General features: G+C 38.3%; 1 protein-coding gene across 1 annotated transcript; it reads left to right on the top strand.

Annotated features, from left to right (window-relative positions):
• The first annotated feature begins 2,118 nt into the window (after positions 1–2,118).
• LOC113691945 (rust resistance kinase Lr10) lies at positions 2,119–6,880 on the top strand. The gene is made up of 3 exons (XM_027210274.2): positions 2,119–2,884; positions 5,493–5,525; positions 5,623–6,880. Exons 1-3 carry the CDS (start codon positions 2,149–2,151, stop codon positions 6,753–6,755), a joined length of 1,902 nt encoding a protein of 633 aa, XP_027066075.1. The 5' UTR covers positions 2,119–2,148; the 3' UTR covers positions 6,756–6,880.
• The last annotated feature ends 5,656 nt before the right edge of the window (positions 6,881–12,536 follow it).

The following is a 12,536-nucleotide window of genomic DNA, read 5'->3' as shown; positions in this document are numbered from 1 at the left end:
ATATAAATATTAATTATACTAAATATTATGTAATTATAAGATTTTGGAATCACACTTGGGTTTTGAACAAAACCCACCCTTTTACTAAGGAATGAAGGGATGCCAAATTTTTAGAAATCATTCCAAAATTTCAATTCCCATATCAGTGAACCAAACACCAATTATGGAGTTTATTCAATTCCTTCATCCTTTTACCAAACGCCCCCTTAGTCTATATATCATTGATAAAAAAAAAAAAGGATTCTATATTTTTGGAGAGTGAATTTGCCAAAGTAGACCCCAATAATGTCACTCTCGAGAAAATGTGGCATAGAGGTGGCAAAATGGGCGGGATGGGCGGGATTTGCTTGGGTTTGAAATGGAACCGAGTCATATGGGTTTGGGTCCAACCTTACCCATATGTGTTTTGGGACTAACTTGGGCGGGATCATTTTGGGATGGGTTTAGATTCATCCCACCCAATACCCAAATTCATTTTCTACATATTTTTTTTTCCTTTAATTCATTTTTTATTTTTTATATAATTTTAATATTTTTGATTTATTAAATTTCTTTAGTTTTATTAAATAAACATGCAAGTGCTTTATACTCAAGATTCCCACCAAAAATTGGATTAACAAATAAAGGAAAAGATAGATATACAGCCATATTCCAACATATATCAAGATGGCCAAAGTCCTTAGGATGTTGAATATTTATCCTCATCATTGTCCAAGGATGACAGGTCTAAACTAACTGAAATGCTGGAAATTCTTGTGGATAATGACTAGGAAGACTACTAGATTATATTCGCTGGTATGACTATAAAAATTGTTAAAGATAATTTTTGAATCTAAGACTCCGTTTGGATTGACTATTTTTTCAATAAATAAGTTTTTCAAATACAATGTTACAGTAATATACAATAACTCAAGAAACATCCCATCCATATTAGTATATCAAATATTTCAAAAAAATTTTATAGTAAAAATTTTTCATATACACGGCTACAATAAAATATTTCAAAAACACCTACCAAAAACAGCTAATCCAAACGGAGCCCTTGCCATTTGAGCCCAATGGGTACCCAAGTATTTCCCATCCTTTCCCATTCATTAATGGGTATAGTTGGGATGTGTCCCAACTTAAACCCAATACCAAATTATAATACCCATCCCGCCCAAAGTTCCTTTGGGCATGGGTAGCCCATTGGGGCTTGGGACAAATTGCCAGCTCTAATGTGGCATAATATTTTGACCGGGGAGGCCAGCTGACCGGTTGTCACCGGAGACCACCATCCTGGACTGCTGTTCATGATGTGGAAGTATAACCGACCAACATTTAATTGTTTGGTGCCAATAATTCATGGAATATTTCGGATTGCTAATTAGTAGACATTCTCTAACGCAATGTTAAAAAAAAAAACAAAAAAAAAAAAAACAACTTGATGTGAATCTTAACACCACCATTTTGAAAGACTCCAATTACATGCCTGAAATTTTTGTGTTCTTGAGAATAATAGATGTTTTAAAATTCACCCTTAGAAAAGCAATCCGACTTTTGAGTTGTTTTGGACTACGTTTAATTGACTTGAAGGATGCGATATCACAAAAGTAGAATTTGAAAATGATAATCTGATTTGAAATCTGGGCAAAAGTGTGGAAAGTTCTGATAAATACTACTCAAATCATAATGAGTATTTTATCATTAAGATGAGGAGTGATGTTTTGCTAGACAGATTGATTTTTTTTTTTTTTTTGTCTTCAAATATCAACTTTTATTCTTTTAAAAATATCAGTTTAATGAGAAAATTAAAACAATTATTACTAATTGGGTGATGTGAATATAGATTCCACAAATAGAAGCATCTTAGATAACCAAAAATCTTTATCTTTATTCATTTAATCAAAGAAAAAACTAGGTCAAAGTGTAATGCAGGAACTTCATTCTCATACCTTTTTTTCTATTGAGCAAGAATCCATTTCGATTCCATCTATATTTTTTATTGGAACAGATAGACTTTTCAAAGCCGAGTATTGCCATTGTTGACCAAGTAAATTGCCGACACTATTACTGAATTTAACTACTAAGTGGCTTGGATTAACAAAGTTTTAGTTCATCTTTGAAACTCATAAAGTCTCTTCTTTTCCCTTCTTAAGATAATTGCGGATGGTCACCATGCTTCCTCTGAAGTTTTTCGCTGCAGTTTGTTTTTCCCTCACCATGGTTGTTGAGACTGTTTCTCTGAGATGCCAGCACCAATTCAGGTGCGGGAAAATCCTCATTAAAGTCAGATACCCTCTTGGAGTAGAGGGCGATCCTCGAGGCTGTGGTGACCCTGATGTTCGACTCTCTTGCGAGCGCAATCGTACTGTTTTGTACTTAGGACCCAACTCCCATAAATATTATGTAGCTGAGGAAAGCATCGATGGCAAATATGAAAGCCCCTTAGATTCGATTCGCGTAATCGATCCTGAGCTGCAGAAGAACAACTGCTCCACCATTCCACTTTACTCAAATGTTTATCCTTATTTTTATGATAGTTATTTAAGCCCGCATTATGGCGATAATCAAATGCTATTTCTGATGCTGACTTGCAAGAAACCAGTTGTAGCTCCTCTATACGTCGACACTGCTCCTTGTGTAACTGCCAAAGAATTATCAAACCTTGAGGGCTCGGAAAGCAATTATAGTTATGTTGTCGTTGGCAAAAGAGCTAGTGATCTGGTGGCTTCTGATATTGAAGAGACATGTACCATACACAAAGTCATGTATTCACGATTTCAGCACTTTCTTAATGATAGCGCAAGGAATATTTCCTTCAAGGAGATCCATGACGCCATGGCATCTGGTTTTGAGCTTGAATATGGGAGATATTTCAACATGTGTAAGAGATCAATTCCCGGTAAGTGCATCATTAATTTAATTGTTCATATTAGTTCTCAATCTCAAACCGATTCATATTCCAGCTTGTATTGTGATAATTAGTTGGGTAAATTATGACTGATCTCTTGCAGTTTCTCATATTATCTCACATGATCGTCTAACATTTCACAACCTCCATGTAAACGTCCTGTAGTTGTAGGTAAAGCGAAGTTTGGCAAAAAGCAACATTCTTAATGTTGTTAGTTAAAATGTTAGGATTATCCTTATGTAAGTGCTAAATAAAACGATAGCATAATTATGTATATATATGTAAAATCATATATATGTGTGTGTGTGTGTGTGTGTGTGTGTAATATATAGATGAAAAATCATAGGGGTTTTAAGTCAGTTTTCAAATTTCATCACATGTTTGAGGCAATCGTTGTAAGATGCTTTCTGTCCTTTTTTTTTTTTTTATTTACTTTGTATAGAATTATAAGGTGTGTTATGAGTATATTTTCAAATGTTAGAGGGATCATGTAATAATGTTCAAAACCACAAAGAGATGATTGGTAATTTATCCTAATTAGTTTTGTCTTTTGTACAAGGAACAATTGCACCCAATGCCCATATAGGGATCTGATGGTGCAGTGATGAAGCTCAGATACTTTCGTGGAACTTAGAATTATGAGAATAATCTATACTTTTTCAATTGCGTTTTTACATTTATAACTGTTTTTTTATTTTACATATATCACATAACAAAAATTATTCTAAATATTATTTTGAATAATCTCGATCCAAACACTCCCCTTGCTTTTGTACTATTTAGAGAATTAGAAAAGAAAGGATAATTCATGTCTCCAAAATCAACTGATATGGACATTAGTCAATTCACGTGGTATCCTTGGTCAAATTTTCAAGCTTTTTACCCTTTTTCTTATAAATTTTGGAGTCTTCCTTTAACCAAAAAAGAAAAGAATAATTTGTCATTGCAATTAAAATAAGCAATTAGTTGACTTTGAGCATATCTTCATAGTTTATAGTATTGGTGTAAACAATTAAATGTTACTTCTTAGAAATCCACTCATACTTATCCAATAAGCACAAATATCGTTCAAATACAATTATTGTCATGCAACTTCTAGAGTAAAAATTACTACTTATAGATAATTACTATAATTTAAATATATTTTTAGGGTTCTTATTTTATTTTTAGGAGAACACCTCCCTTTTCCCGCTAGCCACCACCACCTTCCACGGCCCCTTCGCCGCCTTTCTCCCTCACCCCCAATATCTCCTTGCTGCCTTCTGTTTGCCCTCCCTCCGCTGCTACTTCTTTCCTCTGATCCCTCCTCTCTTTTCACCCTCACCCTGCAACCTAGGGGGCAGCGTCGCAATGGGGAAAATAGAGGGGAAAAGGTCGAGACCAGAGAGGTAAGGGAGGAGGAAAGAGGTGGTAGGTGTGGGAGGGGGAAGGAAGAGATGGGCTAATTATAATGGTACGAGGATATGGATAGTGGGGTTAATGAAGGGTAATGGAGAGAAGAGATGTGATGTACCATAAAGCTTAAGCATCAGTTTTTTTCAATCTTTTTTTTTGTATTTTTATGGCATTTTTTGCAGAGTGTTAGTGTGTATAAAGTATACGTTTTTGTTATATCGATGAATGTAGTACAAAAGCACACAAAGTGCATAAATTTCTAAACTAAATTGCACACAAATAGAAGGGAAAGTTTGATGAACTATTGAGGAGTGATGAAATACTATATTTTTGGGTTGTGGCGATTTACTCCTAGGATTCAACAAGAAAAGAGAAGAATCAACAGCAAGGTCTAACTAGTCTCACTAAGAAAAGATCAAACGCAAAAGTTAGTTTTAATTTAACGAGATTTGTGTGTTTTATATGGAATAGTGTTTTCCAATGGCTGTTTAATGATCAGACACATTCTCGCATGTTTTGGACACCAAAAGGTGTTAATAAAAAATACTTCTAAACATGAAAAGGTGCCAACACAGCTTTAGAATAATTTGACCGTTACAAAAGGATTTGGCTACAGAGCCATGTCTTTGCAAAACCGGATTCAAGTCCAAGAAGAATCCGTTTGCGGATGCTTGTCCTCACAAGAACAGAATCGAGGACAGATCCGATTCTATGATCAGGCCAAGATGGATCCACGGCTGGATCCTATTTTGGAGATTGAAGTGCTCTCTGGACACAATTCACGCTTCCATCAGGCTTGATCCAAACTAAGATCCCGCGCTGGATTCAGTCTAAATTGAGTTTCATTTCCTAGGAACACAAGTCTCATTGTACATTAGAGACACATTTGGCCTTTTTCAAATTTCATTAGCAATTGTAAAAAAACATATATATTTTTTAATATTTTAAAGATATTTTTGAGTTTGAGGTTTTCTGTTACACATCACTATATTTGATAACTTTATATATTGACAAGTTTCTCAAAATAAATTGACCATGAGAGACATTTTAAACGTTGTACTCTTTTCCATTATTGCATGGGACGTGTGTAAATTGGATGGGTAGCATAATGAGATAATGTAATAGATAAAGTTGTAACAGAAATCTTTTACTACTATTATTTAATCTAATTGTCTTGGTAATCACGATTCCCTTTTGGTTGCAGCATGTGTAAGCATGATGGCAGGCGAATTGCTATGTAAGCTTTCAAACTTTTCCTTTATGAATGAATTAAATACTGTTAAACCGCGTAATTAAGTTATACGTTGTCTGCTTCGTCTTTGACTCCATTACAGCTTTCATTGTTCTACCAAGAGCAATTCTTGGCATTATACTCTTGCTTGCATTTCTCATCTACAAGTGCCAACGAAGGCATTTATCGGTATATGATGCTATAGAAGAGTATCTCCAAAGTCGCAACAACTTGATCCCTATCAGGTACTCCTATAAACAAATCAAGAAGATGACCAACAATTTTAAGGAAAAGTTAGGAGAAGGTGGTTATGGTTGTGTGTACAAAGGAACATTGCGTAGTGGTGAACTAGTAGCAATCAAGATGTTGAACAAGTCCAAAGCTAATGGCCAAGAATTCATCAATGAGGTTGCAGCTCTTGGAAGAATTCACCACGTTAATGTGGTGCGATTAGTGGGGTTTTGTGTAACTGCCTCAAAGCATGCACTCGTCTACGATTACATGCCTAATGGATCCCTAGAAAAGTTCATTTTCTCCGAACGTCTGGATGGAAATCCATTAAGTTGGAAGAAGGCAACCGAGATCGCCATGGGTGTAGCTCGAGGGATTGAATACTTGCATCAAGGCTGCAGCATGCAAATTTTGCATTTTGACATAAAGCCACACAACATCTTACTTGATGAAAACTTCACGCCAAAGGTTTCTGACTTTGGACTAGCTAAATTACATCCTGTTCAAAATAATACTGTAAGTCTAACTGCTGTGAGAGGAACATTAGGATACATGGCTCCAGAATTGTTCTACAAAAGGGTTGGAAAAGTCTCATCCAAGGCTGATGTATATAGCTTCGGAATGCTGCTTATGGAGTTGGTAGGAAGGAGGAGAAACCTTAATGCACATGCTGAGCATTCAAGCCAAATGTACTTCCCTTCATGGATATATGACAAATTTGACCAAGGAGAGAACCTGGAAGTTGAAGATGCAACTGAAGATGAAAACAGAACTGCAAGAAAATTAATTTTGATTGCATTGTGGTGTATACAGATGACGCCAGATGATCGGCCTTCAATGAGAGAAGTGGTGGAAATGCTACAAGGTGATCTCACAGCCTTGCAGTTGCCACCAAAACCTCTGTTTTATCCTCCGGATTCCCCTCGGCTGGTGCAGAGCAATAGCTATAGTAGTACTTGGGAAGAGTCAACAGGTGAGTCTGTATCTCTTGAAGAAACAGAGTAAGATGATGCAGCTTAATGATCTAAATTTATAAATGTCAATGTCACAGCCTGTACAATGTCCCTGTTTGCTATACAATATTCCTTCATTCGCGCGGTTGCCTAACTTAATTCAATGGGCTTTTTCTTTTTCACGTTAGTCTGGTCAAAACTGTCAAAATTGTATTTTATTTTATTTTTTTGGTTACTTTATTCTGTGACCTTTCCAGTCAAGCTGATTCAGAGCAGTGTATGAGTTTTAACTTTCTTTATCTGAAAACTGAGGAAAAATAAATATTGAATTTACTCCTTTTTATTTTCCCTTGGTGGTTATTCAGAGCAAATCCCTCGCCTTGATTTGACCAACAAGTCATATTGCATCTCATAATAAACCACAATTCTCAATGCACCATCCAATATTTATATATCTCAGCTTTTAGTATTCTTTTTTGTCATAGATGCTATCCATTTTGAGCCTCTTAAATCACGATGTTTAGTTGTATATGATAAACCTTCTCCAGTTTGCTTGCATGATCCATTATTTCTATGGACGAAACCTTTCGGAGACCGTTTGAGCTTCTTCTGAGTATGGTAGCTTAATAAACTTTTTTTTTTTTTTAACCCCACTGATTTGTAATTGTGGCTTCAACTCACCAAAAGATGATGTTCAGTTTTTGCAATGGATTTAGGAATATTTTGTTTTTAACCCCACTTATAACTCACTTTCGACAAAGAAGCATAGCAAGGGACTAAGTTTTGCAAATTTACCCGCAGGAAACAAGGCCAAAGTGAAGTTATTGTCTTATCCTGTCTTAATCTCCCGTTTTCCGTTATGATCTTCCATCCTTGGAGTCCACCAAGTCCAATCTAGAGTCTGTAGTTTAACGTTACTCTTTCTTTATGTTTCGTAGAAAGTCTCAGTTGGAATGTGGAGCATCCATCTCCAAGCAAGCATTTATCGATGTATGACGGTATAGAAGAGTATCTCCAAAGTCGCAACAACTTGACCCCTATCAGGCACTCCTACCAACAAATCAAGACGATGACAAACAATTTTAAGGAAAAGTTAGGAGAAGGTGGTTATGGTTGTGTATACAGAGGAAAATTGTGCAGTGGTCGACTAGTAGCAATCAAGATATTGAGCAAGTTCAAACCTAATGGTCAAGAATTCATCAACGAGGTTGCAACTATCGGGAAAATTCACCATATTATTGTGATGCGATTAGTGAGATTTTGTGTTACTACCTCAAAACGTGCACTCGTCTATGATTACATGCCCAATGGATTGCTATAAAATTACACGCCCAATCCAATAAGTTGCATCGAGATCACCATGGGTGTAGGTCGAGGGATGAATACTTGCATCAAGGCTGCAACATCCAAATGTTCCATTTTGACATAAAATCACACCAATTAGGTTCTAGCACAAAACTGACGAATCCTCTCTCTAAAGGTAGAGGCATTTCTCTCTCTAAAGAGAGCTCTCTCTCCCCCTGGTGGGAGCTACTGACAAATAGGTATAGTACTGCTTTGAAGTTTGAATTTTTAAACACTATCCAGAAACCAAAACTTTGGCGCACTTTCTTCAATCTTGTCTTTCCGAGCCCCTTTAATGCAAGGGATTAGATTAATGCTGTCGGATTCTCAGCAACAACGAGCAATCCCTCTCAATCTTCACTTCCAAAGATTCCAAAGGTAGGGCCGCTGATTGTCGATCTTCGGTAGAAAGGAGGAGGAAAAAAAAAAGGAAAGAGAAAGAAAAAAAAAGGAAAAAAAAAAGAGAGAAGAGCAGGATAAAGAAAGGATTTACAGAGAGTTAGTAAGAAAAAGAATCTTATTTAAGAAGGAGTTGGAGAGTCACTACAACGCAGAAGTAAGCAAGCGCCTTTTAGATAGCAGTTCTGCATTACGCTTACAGAACCTCGTGATACCCAAGCGAGCGAAGACAGGTAATTTCTCAGCCATATTATTCCTTCCCAAGTTGCGTGTCTGTAGTTCTTTTCTCTTTTCAGCTTGATCAGTTTCTGTGGTAGAATAGGGTAGATTTATTCCTTTTTGAATCGCAGGAAGGTAGATCTGCAAACCCTCAGAACTGTGTGTGGTGTACCATCCAGAACTGTTATTGGTATGGCGAATGAGCTAGCAGAAATCTTGCAAAACTTTGATCTTTCTAGTGCAGAGCTCCAATTGGCGAGTCTGGAGAATGATGAACTAAGTGGTGGAATTAAGGAGTGTAAAAACAGTGTGATTGGCAAGGTAATGGGAGAAAAAGTGGCCAATTACACTGGGATTAAGAATTTTGTGGTAGCTGCTTGGAGTTATCCTAGAGATCTACAAGTTGTGGAGCTAGGAGTCAACTTGTTCCAGTTCATTCTACCTTCAGAGAGTGAAAGACAGAGGATTCTACTAGGAGGACCATGGATAATTGATAACCAAATGTTGGTGTTGAGCGAATGGTACACAGGTATTGAGGAGGATGACAGGGCCTTCAGGTTAGCACCCTTATGGATTCAGGTTTGGAATTTGCCGGTGCACTAGATGTCCAAGGAAGCAGGTAAAAAGATATGTGCAGGATTTCACAAGGTTAGAGAGGTGATTGTTCCACAGACGGGTGGTAAGGAAGGAAGACACCTAAAAATCCTAGTGATGGCAGACATCTCTAAACCATTGCTCAGAGGATCTATTGTGAGAGTGGGGGAAACAACTAAATGGGCGTGTTTTAAATACAAGAGGTGCCCAGACTTCTGCTATAATTGTGGAATCATAGGACATAGTGAAAGGACGTGTATGAGACAAGGAAATACTGGGGAAGGGAAAAAGGATAACCAATTTGGTCCCTGGTTGCGTGCTGGCATTGCAAGGAAACCACCTCAGAATAATTAGGCTAGCGTGGTGTTCAACCCTCAAAAACACCATTGGAGGCTCCAGGATGGGGAATGTAAGGAGCAAAGGGAACATGAAGATCAGGAGACAAGGATAGGTTCACAAAAAGAGAAAGGCTCTATGGGTAAAATCAAAGAGGATAGTGTGGAGGAAGATAGAGCAACGGGTGATAGGACTGCACGGGTGGCACAGGAAGGTGACTATAGGGATCGTGGGGAACTAATACTAGAAAAGCTTTCAGAGTCAGTTAGTAAAACTGACCAGGACACAAGGAGCTTGAACAAAGGGGAGGAAGTAGCGAGTGTGGAGACTTGTCCTCATAGCACGATGGTAACTGATGGACTAGTACAGGAAGATGGCAAAGGTGTTAGGGAATCAAGTGGTGACTGTCTAATGCTGGAGGAGGAACAAGCTACAGCAATAGTCCAAACACCATGGCCTGAAAGCAATAAGGAAAATACACCAGTATGGGATGATGAAAGCATGGTAACTTTGGAAGGGCCTAAGGTGAAAGAGGCTTTGGTGAAGCAGGCTAGAAGAATCCTGAGAGTGCTAAGGTCGCCTAAGAAACAAAGACAACCACTGCAGGAGTTGAGTTCTAATACCTTGAGGGAAAGGAAGTATGGGAAAAGGAAAGGAAATCAGGGGGAACTTGACATGGACATTGATGAGGAAATCATACTGGAAGGAAAGAGAAAGAAGGTGGGAGTGGGAAACAACGGATCAAAGCCAGGGGAAAAGGGAGAGGGGTCCAACCCTTTAAGGACCCAAATGTTTAAATGAGGGTACTTGTGTGGAATTGTCAAGGTGTGGGGAGTCCCTTGACAATTCCCCAATTGAGAGAGGTGAAGAACCTCTCCTCTCCAGATATAATGTTCTTATGTGAGACCAAAAATAGAAGTAAGTATATGGAAAAAGTTAAAAATATACTGCAGTTTGAGGAAGCTGTTTTTGTAGAGGCTATGCACAAGGCAGGAGGCATGGCTCTGCTATGGAAGGAGGAAATACGGATAAAACAAGTGATCAAGAATGCTTTTACTATTGAAGCTCAGATAGAGGACAAGGAAGGCAAGTGTGATTGGTGGTTTATAGGAGTCTATGCTAATAGTGAGGATCAAGTAAGGAAGCAGCAATGGAAAGTGCTTCAGGCGAGGAAAGGAGCGTGGGGGGACAAGTGGCTAATAGCAGGTGATTTCAATGACATAGTGTCAAATGAGAAGAAATGGGGTGGCAACTGGAGGGAGGAGGGTAGCTTTAAGGCTTTTAAGGATTTCATTAACGATAACCAACTGATGGATGTGGGATTTGAGGGACATCCATGGACTTGGTATAACAATTGGGAGAGAGCTGGGGAAGTGAAACAAAGGTTGGATAGAGGATTGTGTAGCTACTCTTGGCTCCAAACTTTTGAGAGGGTCATCTGTAAACACCAGGACACTTTTGCTTCGGACCATAGTATGCTAATCTTTGATACCAAGCCAGGTCAGAGCAGGAGGAAGAAAAGGTTCTATTTTGATAAAAGGTGGCTCCAAAATCCAGAGATCAATGGCATTATCAAACAGGCTTGGGATCAAGAAGATGAAGGTACACGGATGTTTAGAGTAATAAAGAAGGTGAAGAGGTGTAGGGTGAAACTGCTGCAATGGAAAAACAAGGTACAAGGCAATGCGAGGAAGAATATTGAAGTGCTCAAGAGTCAATTGCAGGAGCTGAAAACAAGGGATTTGGAGAACAATAAGGATATTAGAAATGGTCTAAAAAAGAAATTGAAAGAGGCCTACAAAGAAGAGGAAGTCTACTGGAGTCAGAAAGCTAGGTTGCAATGGTTGAAAGCAGGGGATAAAAACACCAGTTTCTTTCATGCCAGTGTGGAGGGGAGAAGGAGAAGGAATAGAATGCTGGAAATGCAAAGAGATGATGGCATTTGGACTAAAAGTGAAGAAGAGCTAGGTGCGGAAATTGCTGACTACTATAGGCAACTCTTTACAACATCAGAACCAAGGGATATGGAAGAAGTTCTGGATGGTATACCACACACGATTTCTGAGAGAGTGAATGCAAATCTGACTAAACCTGTGGGAGAGGAGGAAATCAGATCTGCCCTCTTCTCCATGAGCCCAGACAAAGCTCCAGGTATAGATGGTATGCCTCCAATATTCTTTCAGAAATTCTGGAACATAATCAAAAAAGATCTGGTAGGTGCTATTCAAACCTTCTTTCACACGGGTCATCTCATTAAGTCAGCCAATCACACTATTATTTCTCTTATTCCCAAAGTCATGATTCCCACATCCCTTAAGCACTATAGGCCCATCAGCTTGTGCACTACTGTGTATAAAATCATAGCGAAGATCTTAGCTAACAGATTGAAACCAGTCCTTCACTCCTGCATTAGTAAAAACCAATCAGCTTTTATCCCTGGAAGGCAATTTTAGATAACACTATGATTTCCCATGAGTTTCTACATTATCTCAAAAACAAAAGGCTTGGGAAAGAGGATTTTATGGCTGTAAAATTAGACATGTCAAAAGCTTATGACAGGGTAGAATGGGGATTCCTGGCAGCGGTGATGCAGAAGATGGGATTCAATGACAAATGGAGGAGCTGGATAATGAACTGCATTTCTTCGGTGTCCTACTCTTTCATGATCAATGGAAAGGTGAAGGAATATGTGATACCACAGAGGGGAATTAGACAGGGCGACCCACTGTCACCCTATCTATTCCTGCTGTGCTCTGAAGGTTTCACTAATCTCCTCCAGAAGGCAGCAACTGAAAGAAGAATTGAAGGCATGCGGATCAGTAGACAAGGGCCTCAACTAACTCACTTGTTTTTTGCAGATGATTCCTTGATATTTTGCAAAGCTAACTATCAAAATGCATCAGAGCTGAGGAGGATACTCCAGGTGTACGAAAGAGACACT

This window comes from Coffea arabica, chromosome 6c (genome assembly GCF_036785885.1).
Source record: "Coffea arabica cultivar ET-39 chromosome 6c, Coffea Arabica ET-39 HiFi, whole genome shotgun sequence".
Lineage (NCBI taxonomy): Eukaryota > Viridiplantae > Streptophyta > Magnoliopsida > Gentianales > Rubiaceae > Coffea > Coffea arabica.
This window is presented reverse-complemented; position numbering and strand designations above follow the sequence as displayed.

What these genes read in the sequence shown, in the direction of transcription:
- LOC113691945 (XM_027210274.2), top strand. Translation starts at nt 2,149, where the DNA reads ATGGTCACCATGCTTCCTCTGAAGTTTTTCGCTGCAGTTTGTTTTTCC. An exon ending in GTGTAAGAGATCAATTCCCG is followed by an intron (nt 2,885 to 5,492) that starts GTAAGTGCATCA and finishes TTTTGGTTGCAG; the next exon opens with CATGTGTAAGCATGATGGCA. An exon ending in GATGGCAGGCGAATTGCTAT is followed by an intron (nt 5,526 to 5,622) that starts GTAAGCTTTCAA and finishes ACTCCATTACAG; the next exon opens with CTTTCATTGTTCTACCAAGA.